Below are 12,554 nucleotides of genomic sequence, written 5' to 3' on the forward strand. Positions count from 1 at the left end.
TGTAATGTGTAGAGTCAGAAAAGAGCTTTCAAATAACACTGACTGATATAATCACTGATATACTGATATACTGATATAATCAAGGCTGAATGCATAGTGTCCTACCCTCATATGTAAGTCCAGGGCTTTTTCTGAACGGGGAAATAGGGGCGCTCCACCCTCATACCTCTGTGCGTGCACCCTCATACTTTTATTTTTATATATATATATATATATATATTTGAGCGCCCCTAATAAATGTCTCATTCATGGGGGGGAACACCCCCCTTCACCCCCTGTAACCTGCCATGATGCTCCCTCATGCCAAAAAATCCTAGAAAAAGTCCTGTAAGTCGCTTCGCTAGTCTGTTTCTCCCTTAACATTGGTGTCAGATTCACACAAATGCAGTTCTGGGGTGCTACCTTGCTACTAAACAGGCACAGCAAGTATGATTGAAATCCGTGTTGGCCGGGTCCTAAAGTGTCTGATTTCACGTGAAATGACCCTTTAAGAGCTAGAGAAGAAGGAAAGAACAGGTGCACTGTACACTAGGGCTGGGTAAAATAATCGATTCAATCGATAATCGATCGATATCATTTAAAATTCACATAATCGATTCACAGGGCACAAAATCGATTTTTTTTGCTCTTTTTCTTTTTGTTCTTTTTGTTTTATTTAGGTCTATGGAAAATGCCCAGTAGGTATTAGTCAATTAGGCCCAGGCCTATTATTACAAATTAGCAATCTGTTAACACTGTATAGCCATAGCCCTTTGACATTTTTATATAAAAATAGGCAGCAGCATCTTTTGGGGGAAATCCTTGCACCAACAAGGGAACGGATTGAATCGATTCTGAGTGAATCGAATCGAATTAAATCGTGATTAATCGATTCAAAGCCCTAAGAATCGAAATCGAATCGATACAGGAACATGGCTGCAATACCCAGCCCTACTGTACACAGTCTATTCTTTAATGACTCGCAGGCAGCAAATAAATTTCTCATTTCTATGTCCCAACGCAGATCTTTGGGAACATTTAGAGCAGTGTTTCAACCTTTTTTGAACAAACGCCCCCATGGCCTCACCAAAAGCCTCTCAACCCAGCCTTGACCTCATCATAAGACAACGCACCCTTAGTATTAAAAAAACAAGCTGCAAGTAAGTATATGAAAAGCCTTTTTGTTGTTTGTATTTTCTGGAAGGAAGATTGTGATGGGAAAAAAATGGAATCGAGATTTATATTAAAAAATCTTGATATGACATTTTTGCCATATCGCCCACCCCTAGTATGCAGTGATGGCAATTTACTCAAAACATGCAGACATTTTATTTCTCAGCATTCTGCTTTAATGCACTGCAGAAATCACTGATCATCTTGGATTGGCTGCACTTATAATGCCTCAAGAGCATGCAGAAACACCAGTTTAGGTAACTCAGGGTAGACAAATCAACATCTAAATCAACGTCGTAGTATGGATTACCACCAGTCAAGATAGCCAGGTTTTGTCAATCCCGGGTTACCAGGTTTACTTAACCCTGGGTTACTTCGAAGTACAGGCCCCAGGTCAAAATAGAGACAAATGGGCTACGATTTTAGGTCACACACAACTCAGGTAAAAAAAAATGGGCTACGATTTTAGCTCACACACAACTAGTAAACCCAAATGAAACATCCATGGAAACGATCCCAGCACACTAAACCCCCCACATATGGGCGTGCATGCAGGGGCACCCAGGTTTGAGTCTGGCCTGGGTCATTTCCCAACACTACCCCATTGCTCTCTCCACATTCACTTTCTGTCAGTCTTCACCATCCTATCAGAAATAAAGGCCAATCTTTATTTCAAAATCTTTTTCAAAAAAAAGAAAAAGGAGACGACCCCATCCCTACAAACCCGCACAAAATATCTGACACACACACACACACACACGCAAGTAGGTAGCTACACACACACACACACACACACACACACACACACACACACACACACACACACACACACACACACACACACACACACACACACACACACACACACAATGTCCTCCATTACCGTGTCAATCCCTAAACATGTTCCAAACCACCTCAACTCAAATGACACCAAGATACATCTCCCACCCCCCAAAAGCCTTTCTCCCTCTCCCTCTCATTGCCTTGACAAAAATCACAAGGCTGCACTGGAATGCCCCGAGCGAGCCAAGCGCAAGACAAGGGGGCCACATCCACATAGGTACTCACATCCATGATATGAAGCCGGCGATCCCTCCGAGCGTCCGTACTCCTCCGAGTAGCTGGTGGACAGGTTAGGCTGGCTGGAGCCGCGGCCAAAGCCCATGCCACCACTACCAGCACCACCTCCACCACCAACTGCTGCTGCACTGCCGCTGCCCACGCTGGTGGCCACCTGCGCCATACGCTCCTTGGTCTTGAGGGCCTGCGAGCGTTCCCCCTTCAGTCGCTCCTCGTCCTTGAGCAGCGACACCAGCTGCTTGGACTTCTCCCGCACGTTCACGCCCTGGTCCTTGCCGTCGCGATCCACGTACTGGAAGTCCTTCAGCGTCTGGATGGCGAAGATGTTCTCCTTGCACTGCAGGGCCACGCGCTCCGAGCCCGTCTTGATCAGATAGTCCAGCAACGTCAGGGCCTTGTAGACGTGCCGCCAGTTCTTGCCGTGGTCGTTCAGGCGCTTCCAGATCATGCTCATGATCTCCGAGAAGGCCACGACGTTGTAGGTGAGGTCTGCGATCTCGGACATGACTGAGCTGGATGGGCCCCACGGGTCGTTTGAGGTGGCCTCCCGCACCTTCTTCTCCGCCTCCGAGTAGTTGTTCACCACATTCTTCATCTGCCTGCGGATGGTGGAGCTCGGCATGATGGCAGTGTGTGGAAAGGTGTATGGAGGAATTAAAAAATAAATTAATTAAATGGTGATGACAAGTAGTGCTTTCTGTGTCCGATCGTCACAAAGGAAAATTGAACTTGAAAAACACGGCTCCGATTTTGTGAGAATTCTCCAAAGTTCTATGAAGAGTCTTCTTGTATGTGTGGGTGTGTGTGAGGGTGTGTGTGAGGGTGTGTGTGTGTGTGTGTGTTTGTGCCAGTGAGAGTGTCTGTGTGTAAAGGGGGCTTTTAGGAGTCCAATCCTGTGTTCCCTCTTTCAAGAGTATCCCTGCTCCGTTGACAGGCCTGTTAAAACCATTTCCATGCAGAGTAAGACTTCGGCGCAGCAAATTCCGCCATTACCTGAAACACAAGGGCACAGAGGTGAGACACCAACCGAAGGCAGAATGACAGATTCTCTCACACATCTAACTGACTGAAAACTGCTGATGCTTGCTTAATATTGTTTTTGTGTGAAAACTTTCTGATGCCTCCAACCCGGTTTTCAGATTTGTTCAAGGACTGAAAGAAACCATAAACAAATCAACAAAAAAGCTAGTTGACCAAGCGGCAGAGTTTGCACAACAGTTATGGTTAACGTATACAGGAATATGTGACAGTTATGGAGAAGGCATGCTAGCAGACTTCCTGTCTGCCCTTGCATTTCACTAACTGTTAAAACGATCCCACCCGTCAGATAAAGAGAAATAGGTCACAGCTGCTCTCTCTCTTTCTCTCACACACACACACACACACACAGAGCCATTCCACAATACCTCTAAATGCTGAACAGACTAGACTACATGGGCTTCTATCCAGGTAGTGTGGTAGTAGACTGCGATTTATACACACAAAGGAAGTTCCATGGCTGAGTGTTTCCGTTACTCATCGACATATTACGGTAAGTCAAAGCAGGGCACATAAGTCAGCATACGAGCACAGACATCTCATTTCCCAAATGTGATGAAATATGATCACACCAGGCCACTCACTACTCAGTGACTAACTGAACAAGTGTGTGTGTGTGTGTGTGTGTGTGTGTGTGTGTGTGTGTGTGTGTGTGTGTGTGTGTGTGTGTGTGTGTGTGTGTGTGTCAAGAGGTGCATAAAAAAATGTCAACATGGTGATTGAATCCTTCAACCCTCAAAGCTCCAACCCATCAAACCCTCACTGTCATATGGGCTGCATAACTACTAGCTAGCTTATCACACGTTTTATTTTGGTAACCGTTTTGGGGGGGAAAAGCTGTCGCGTTTGGTACACACCAGACAAGCAGATATTTGCCCTCCTCTTCACCAACCAACAGATCTTGTGCATTGTCATCATAGGTGAGACAAAACGCACACAAAAAATCTGCAATTCGCACCAAAGAGCGATAAATAGATAGCACATCTGGGGTGGCATTCTCGAAAGCGTCTTTGCTAACGATGGTAGCAACGTCCTTCGTAAGAGCGACTCAACACTGTCTCAACAGCGACGTTCAACACTAAATCCAAGGGAATGTTGTTACGTCTTAAGACGGTCTTAAGACAGTTAGCGACGACAAGAGTCGAGAAACGGACCCCTGATCCGATGGCACATCTAATGAGTCATGACAACCTGTTGGGTGCAATTGTCCAGGAAGTGATGAGGATGATGATGCAAAGGAAAGAGCCTTACTGAATTACTTCCCTTCTTAAACAATGGGCAGTTTGGCAATGACCATTCATTGCTTAATATGGAAGATCTGCAATTCATGACTTGATTTCGGTAGAGCATGGACAGGGAACCTATGTCCCGACTGAGAGACGGTACTTCTCATCCAGCTCCCGATATAATTCAAATGTTATACAGTTTCACATGAAATATGAAATGTTTTGTAAAGAAATCTCAGAAATGAAAAATAGGTAGCAATACAATTAAAGGCGCTACCCTTGACTTGTCAGTACCCGGTGATGCTGCATTTTTTGGCTCAGCCCTTTCCGAGATCTGGGCTATTCTAATGGGGGCAGCCTTTGTTAACATTAAAATCCTTCTTAACATAGGCCTACTCCAAATATTATCGCAAAAGGTAAGCTTATTGCTGTTTGCTAGTTGTAAGTTGATGTTGCATAACCTTTTGGATGTTATTGGGAATAAATCAAGATGTTTTTTTTGTGTAAACAAACTCTGAGAAATCCTGTTTTGTGGTCATGATATAGCCCTTAGAGGACTATAAACATTTGAGGTGGCCAATCAAATGAAAAAGGTTCCCCAACCATGTGCTACACATTTAAAAATGTAGTACGGCAACAAATGGGTTGAATGACTTTTTTCAAAAGCAGAACTAGTACAGTTCAGCTAAAGTTGAACTTCAGCAAATAATTGTGCTGTAGCCTATATTGCTGTACACTTTCACTGTTTTCTAAGTTAACCATCTCTACAGCTCGCAGTGGTCACCACTGCTGGAAGCCTAGTCAGTCCCGTTATTAGGACATAGACTAGAAGCATACTGTTTACCTATTTGGTCAAATGCAATATTGCATATCATAATAGCCTACCCCAATGCAACTTTATCCTGAAAAGATCTTGACAAGAAGCTCACAGTTGTCCAAATAGTCCTGTTATTGCAAACGAGGCATATTAGAAGCATATAAAGTTTGGGAGAATTAACTAAAATTACTTTTTTGTAGGTGGACAAAATAATTTAGCCTAATAACCCCCCCCCCCCGGTTATCAACATATATTACATGTCATAATGTAAGTAGTAATGTAATAAGCCTTTATCAACTACAAAATACTGTAATAAATAATACCACCCTCGCACAGCGCCACTGACCAGCTCTTGTGCACAAGAACACAAAAACGAAATCTCGTCCATCCCGGACGAGACGGCATGAAACTAGTGAGTCCCTGCCCCATCCTATACAGACGAGACACACTAGTTTCAAGCCCGGTCGCGATTTAGGGTTAGGCAAAGGAGAACAGATAAGATGGGGAGACGGGGAGATAGAGGCTGAGCACTGAGCTGGTGAAGCGTGCATTTTGTGAGTGTGTGTGTGTGTGTGTGTGTGTGTGTGTGTGTGTGTGTGTGTGTGTGTGTGTGTGTGTGTGTGCGCGCGCATGCAGGTCGAGACAAGTGATGAGGCAGCCCAGTGCACTGCATCCCTTGAAATTCATTAGGGAGGAAAATGACCACTGAAAGGCGACTCCCACAAAATCTTTCCAAGCTCGCACTCCCTCTCTCCCTGATGGCCAGTGAGCCCTGGCTGTCCCCCGCATCCCTCCCTCCCGCTCTACCCAGGGCCTGCATACGCATGAATGGTGCAAGGTCCTAATGAAACATCTGCTGCTTTAATCACCTATTCAGAGCCAGCGTATAACAGGAAGAGAGGCGCAACTATATCACAGCAGAAAGAGGGATCAACTGGCCCAGAAAACTGGGGGTGTGTGGATGATGGTGGTGGGGTGCAGGAAACCACTGCAGCACACAGAGTTGGGTCTATGTGCAGCTCCTCTGGCCAAGCCCTGCACGGGGGAGAAGACTAGCCTGTATCTGAGATCTTCCCAGTCATTCAACCTGGGCTATATGAAGCTGACAAAAACAAAAACCACACACACACACACACACACACACACACACACACACACACACACACACACACACACACACACACACACACACACACACACACACACACACACACACACACACACACACACACACACACGAGCCAGCATGGATCAGTGTTTTGGAGAACACAGAAAGAGTATTCTTTAAGTACCACCCAATTTTACACAAAGGTGGCTGCTGAACGACGCCAAGCTTACAAGTGGGCACTTGTCTCTGTAGACAATAATGGTGAATCACGATTGTGTTAAGCTATCCGAGTAAAGACATGAATAAACTCACACTGCATGTAAGTAAACTAAACAAACAGTTCGGCAGCAGCAACAGCCTAGATGAAAGATTGCCTGATTATCATCAACTTTCAAATCTCGTACTTCGATGTTGGTCTGACCAAGAGGATAACGAATAATGTTTCCCAAACAGCCGGGTAACGGCCTCTCTCAGTTTGCTACTGGTCAAGGCCAGAAAAGACTGTGCCAAAGTTTAAACCAAACATTTCCCAAGTCCCAATAGAACAGGGGCATATACTACAAAGTTGGTTCAGGATAAATTAAGGTTAAGTTAAGAGGTAAATCATCTAATAGAAGGGCCTGGAGAGCTCATTTTCTTAAGAAAAGCCTTGTAATAGATGATTTACCTCTTAACTTAACCTTAACTTATCCTGAACCAGCTTTGTAGTATAGGCCCCATCTCTGCTTGCTTATTCCAAGTCACTGCATTGAACACACCTTTACCCAGGGCCGTTGGAGATGCTCAAAGTTGATTGCATCCCGTCAAAATGCGTGGAGTTCCCGGAGCTCAGAAATAATATTTGCATTGCTCCTGACTAGAAGCAACGCCAAAGGTGTTGCGTAACTAGGAGAGCATACACATTTCCTTTTTCACAGCCACTGCGTATGATGACCCCTTCATCACTGCAAGGCCTTCAGGTCGCATGGGGAAGACATAAGGCTCCAGCAAAGGGCAGATGTCGTCCCTTAAAGTGATACTGTCCCATTATGGGACAGTATCACTGGGTATGGCAGTGCAAATTTTACCCCCAAGCTAGCAGTTAACATTGAGTCCTATGGGACCAGTTAGCCGCCATCTGGTCTCATAGGACTCAATGTTAACTGCTAGCATCTGTGTTTCCCATACATTAAGGAAACTTGGCCGCCATAGTTTCGATTTTTTTTTTTAACTTTTTTTTTTTAAACGATTTCCGTTTTCTATGAAACGATTTGAAAAACGATTTCCTTCGCATTTTCCTCCTGGAGTAAATACATCCTATAGAGAAAACTATGAGTGCTTGAAAGTAGGGCTGTCCCGACTATTCGACGTAATCGATTACGTCGATTGCGTAAATAAGTCGGCGTGTTCCAACATACCGTCGATTACGTGATTTGCGCAAAAAAAAGTGATTTGCACAAGCCGCGAGGTAGACGTGCTAAACAGAAGCGGAGAAAATGCCAGAGGCTGAACGTCCGAGGGTGTCAGTGTCAGACGAAGATGAAGGTAGCAGTGGCACCACTAATAATCAGCCCAATAAAAAAGTGATTTGCGCGAGCCGCGAGGTACATGCTGAAACAGAAGCGGACAAAAGGGCAGAGGCTGAATGTCCGAGGGTGTCAGTGTCAGACGAAGATGAAGGTAACAGTGGCACCACTAATCGGCCAAATAAACGGACAAAGACATCTAAAGTGTGGAGATATTTTAAAGACAAGGCACAAGACTTGGTTGTGTTTCTGTAGGAGACTGACTTGTATATTGAGGAAGTGAAGGTTTTTCAGATCGAGACGCGGGGTAAATATTTTATGCTGCTTTGTATACATCGCTGTGGTGGCGGCGTGCATAGCAACGACAGGGAGATAAAGCAATGATTCGTAATGTGCCTGTTATAGACGCAATATTCAACACCTTGAGGGTGACAGTGGTCGGGTGTTTGTAGAAGAGCTTGTATACAAAGTAAAAAAGTAAATGAAGACAAAAGAAGTGTGCATATTCCTGCCAACAGCGGGAGATGTGAAGTGAGAGGAATGCGAGCCTGATTCAGACCAGTCTCATGTCCCTTCTTCACGGTGCACGAAGTGCACTTCGCACTATTCAATAGGCCTACTGTTTGTGTCGACTGCAGGTCTAAATACATAGTAATACTATTCTAATAATATAATAATACTCATAATTATGTACAATTACGGAGTGGGTCTATAGGCTCTTAGCAACAGAAGGGGGATAGGGGCCAGCTGGGTTTTGGTGCGTCAACAGAAACACGTGGACAGAGTAGCCAAGTTCTTTCCTCTTAGGCCTACTCATAAAATCTCTGGTAGCCTATACCCTAACCTAGTGGCCCATATTTTTTCCACTTTCCTATTATAGCTTAGGCCCCATTTTACCCAAATCCACACACACACACACACGTTGGGCAGAGGCAAGCATAGACATAGACTAACCTAGACTGGCAATGGGCGGTTCAAGGCACTAGCAGAATTTTGGATTGACTGGGCGCAGACATCTTTGCGATTTTCGCGCCCCATCGGCTCCTCCCACAGACATACCTCCTCCTAGTGAAGACTATCAGAGCTGTGAGTCATAGGAATGCATACAATTTCAAACTGTGACTACAACGTTATCAAAGTGGGTTTCAATAATTTTCTGTAAGATTTTGACAAATCGTAACATCTATATTGTCACTCCAGGAAAGGAATCACCCTCACTACCACCAAACGTTTTATAATAGACCCATAAGTTGAGCGGTCTTGCCAGATCGGACGGTTTCCCGCCAAAGCGGGCCGTTTAGGAAGCCGGTCTTCGGGTAGAAAATGGCACACGGTCAGCATCTCATCTGGCAACCCTGCCGAGACTCTATTCGTTGCAGCAATGCAGGTTACGGTTTCAGGATATTTTGTGATACTGAATCGGTCATGCTTGTGTGTATGCAACTTATTTGGTATAATTTACTCAGAGTTATTGACAACTATGTACATAGGTGTGTATATAACCCGTACGTTCAGTAAAGCTGACTGTGCAAGCTTCCCAGAAGATGCTGATGGTAACCTAGCAACATCACAAGCCCAGACAGAAAGATATTCAGACCCTCGTCTTCGCGTGTAATGGCATTGTACAACATTATGCTGTGTTGTATTGTGTTGTATTATATGATGTTGTCAATATATTATTATAGATACACAACACATACCGCAAACGAAGCATCACATTATTTTTGACACTTTTAGAAGTTAATTTCACATAAAGAACTTGTATTGGTACCCAGAGCACGGCCAAAACGCCCAAAAGCATTTTTATGCAGGTTATGAGCTTCCTATAAAAAGGTTATAAGCTTGCCCGCTGGGCCACGCTTTATTGAAAACGGCGCAATTGAGCAACTTTGCACAGCCCGCATGAAACTTTCTCGCGGTAGTCGCTTTGGCCCATTGCCCTGGGGCAACACAACATGTGATATGAATCCAAAACAGCCGGACTTCTCCTTTAACCCTAACCCTAAACTTAACCGTAAATCAATTGTTTGAAATGTTTGATTACCATCGTTTCCAGTTAGCCTTCAGTCACGCTTGATTGTTGACGTCCGTCCGCATTATTCTTCCCCCAGAACCAAACCACCCCAATTGTCAGTTCCCCCTTTCGTCGCCCAACCACGAGAAACGAGGCTATTCGTAAAGGCACCACGAGGCTTAAAGTTGATTTTTTCCCCGTTTTTCTCGTAAAGACTTTAAGACGAATGGCAGCAACATGTAGAGGCAAATGGGGTGTGTGTGTGTGTGTGTGTGTGTGTGTGTGTGTGTGTGTGTGTGTGTGTGTGTGTGTGTGTGTGTGTGTGTGTGTGTGTGTGTGTGTTGCGTGACAGGAGGGTGGGTGGTGCTGAGGTGTGTTCATCCACACTCCATACTCTGTTGGGTGATAACGACTAGCGGATGCTTGTGAAGTGAAGCGCCAATGCGGAAACGCAGGGGGGCTCAGTGACAAGGCAGTGATTTGTAGACCAGTTGACCAGTTGTAGCCGTAACAGAATCAACATCGAGGGTTGCGCTTTGTTGACATCTCTGATTTTGCTTAAAGGCATCAGAGATTGAAGGTCCCTCCTCTAGAGATACTCGCATGCAATCAAGCCGGTTTGGTGAGTGACTGGGCAATTTACTGTTGCACAATAAAACGGTGGGAATAACGCCCTTAAGACTACTCACTACTACACGACTTGCTAACGTGTGAGCAAATATAACTGTCAGTAGTCAGTTCAGCGAGACGGTATTAAATGGATGGACCTTGCCGGGCCCCTGAAATGACTTGGGCCTACTACAAGTGTCTAGGAATCGAAATATCCATCTAACAAACTAGGCGTCACTTTCCCCATTGTCTCTTTGAGAACCCATGCGCCCTACAAGACAAAGCCGATGAGCCCGGGACGGGATCAGGCAAGAAATGCATCTGTCATTCCTGACCACACACAATAGACAAAGATCCTTTGCGCCACGGGTGCGTCCAGACATTCCAGAGAAACAAGTCGAAGTACCGAAAAGGGCCACTTTGATCAATTTTGACATTCATGCAACCACTGTAGCAGATGCAAAAGCATAAACATTACCCACCACCAGACACCTACCGACTATCAACTGCAACAAACCGTTCGTGAATTAGGACATATATTTGTTTGACAAGACGAGCCGACTACCCAACCTTAATCCAGGCTACTCGGGCACGGGCTGAACTGGAACATTATCCCAACTGCAACGCTGGCGCAAAATGGAACGCCAAAATCTTCGTATCATCAAACTATAACGTGACATAGGAGCTACAAACAATTATCAAACTACTTCTTGTTTTGAAGTTAGGGCATATACCAGCCTGCAAAGGCAATGCTAGCAGTATTTCTTCTGTACATCAAACACTGGCTCATATTAGCCAATGGTTCACAATTGGAAGGCGCGCTACTAGCTGGCTTGGTTCGAGAGACTAGCATAGCATCCCTCCCATCAAACTTCAGAGATACGGTCCGATAATCAAGACATTTCAACGAGCTGTGCATTGGAATCTTCTGAACCACGAATGGCAGCCTGAATGTCGATTAGACCGCTGGCCAGTGAAATACCACTCAGCAGCAGTTTCAACAACAATACACGATCTACGAAACTTAAAAAGATAAACCCGGACAAAACTTCAGAGGACCTAATGTTGCGTGCTAATGGGATAGACGTCTCTGCTAACAAGTCAACAAAAAGGGAAAATATATAATTCATTACATTTGTAACAACTTTTAATTACAAACGTAGTCGTGTATATGAACAACAAAATGCGTAGAACTATCTGTTGATCACATCCAAAACATACCATCCAGTAGATTTGCCCAGCTGACATTAGCTATCCAGCTCAATGGTTGCTTTTTCCATGTGAAAAGTTAGCTATCTGATGGTTGCTAGCTTACTAATATGAATTGAGTTAGCTCCATAAGTTCTGAGCAAATGATTGCCATGGGACAAAATAAAGTTAGCAAATGGACATATTGAAACCACTAAATCTCGGCCGTTTACACCTAGCTAGCCGAGGCTAGTTAGCACCGTGCCTCTTGGCGATATCTCTCCTGATGCGTTTGCGAAAGCATCAAGTAGCTAGTCTAACAACTAGCGTAGCACTAGCCTTTTAAAAGCAAAACAGTAACTTACCGTACCAGTGCTCGAGTTGGAACTCAGACCAGTGTTCGCCCGGGAATTCAGCCCGGTGTAAGTTTTGTAGGTCTAAGGCTATATGAAAATCTCAGTGAAAACTTGGTTAACTTTCGAACTTAATTTATTTATTGGGAGGGGAAATCATAGACGATCGGTATTAGTGTTTATGTGATTAGCTGGCTAGCAAGGCTACAAGTCTCCGGTTGCACTGTGACACCCACACTGCCCAACATGGCGGCCAGACAGATACACGGAGCTCCAGAGGGGGGCAGGCGATAAAGGGTGTGACCAACACAGTGAGGTGACCAAAGGTAGCAACGTTTGCCAAAGTAAAATGAATTATCTAGCTCTAGAAGTTCAACACAGGTTGATGTCCTGTTGGTTTGTTGTCAACTCCTTTCCTTGATAGCCTAATGAAAAAGGTCGGACGACGTCAACCCGCTTGTCAG

The 12,554-nt window shown here is 44.8% G+C and overlaps 1 protein-coding gene across 3 annotated transcripts in view; it reads right to left on the minus strand.

Moving 5' to 3' along the window:
* Positions 1 to 12,547, minus strand: part of epn2 (epsin 2) — a 46,121-nt gene extending 33,574 nt beyond the window's left edge. Inside the window, exons 1-2 of one of the 3 annotated variants that reach the window (XM_063219264.1) lie at positions 12,108 to 12,547; positions 2,221 to 3,225 (exon numbers count right to left, since the gene is read on the minus strand). In XM_063219264.1, coding sequence (XP_063075334.1) covers positions 2,221 to 2,854 — 634 coding nt within the window. In that variant the 5' untranslated portion in view covers positions 2,855 to 3,225; positions 12,108 to 12,547. The other 2 variants (XM_063219255.1, XM_063219272.1) reach the window with 2 other exon arrangements.
* Positions 12,548 to 12,554: the final 7 nt, after the last annotated feature.

This window comes from Engraulis encrasicolus, chromosome 2, assembly GCF_034702125.1.
Source record: "Engraulis encrasicolus isolate BLACKSEA-1 chromosome 2, IST_EnEncr_1.0, whole genome shotgun sequence".
Lineage (NCBI taxonomy): Eukaryota > Metazoa > Chordata > Actinopteri > Clupeiformes > Engraulidae > Engraulis > Engraulis encrasicolus.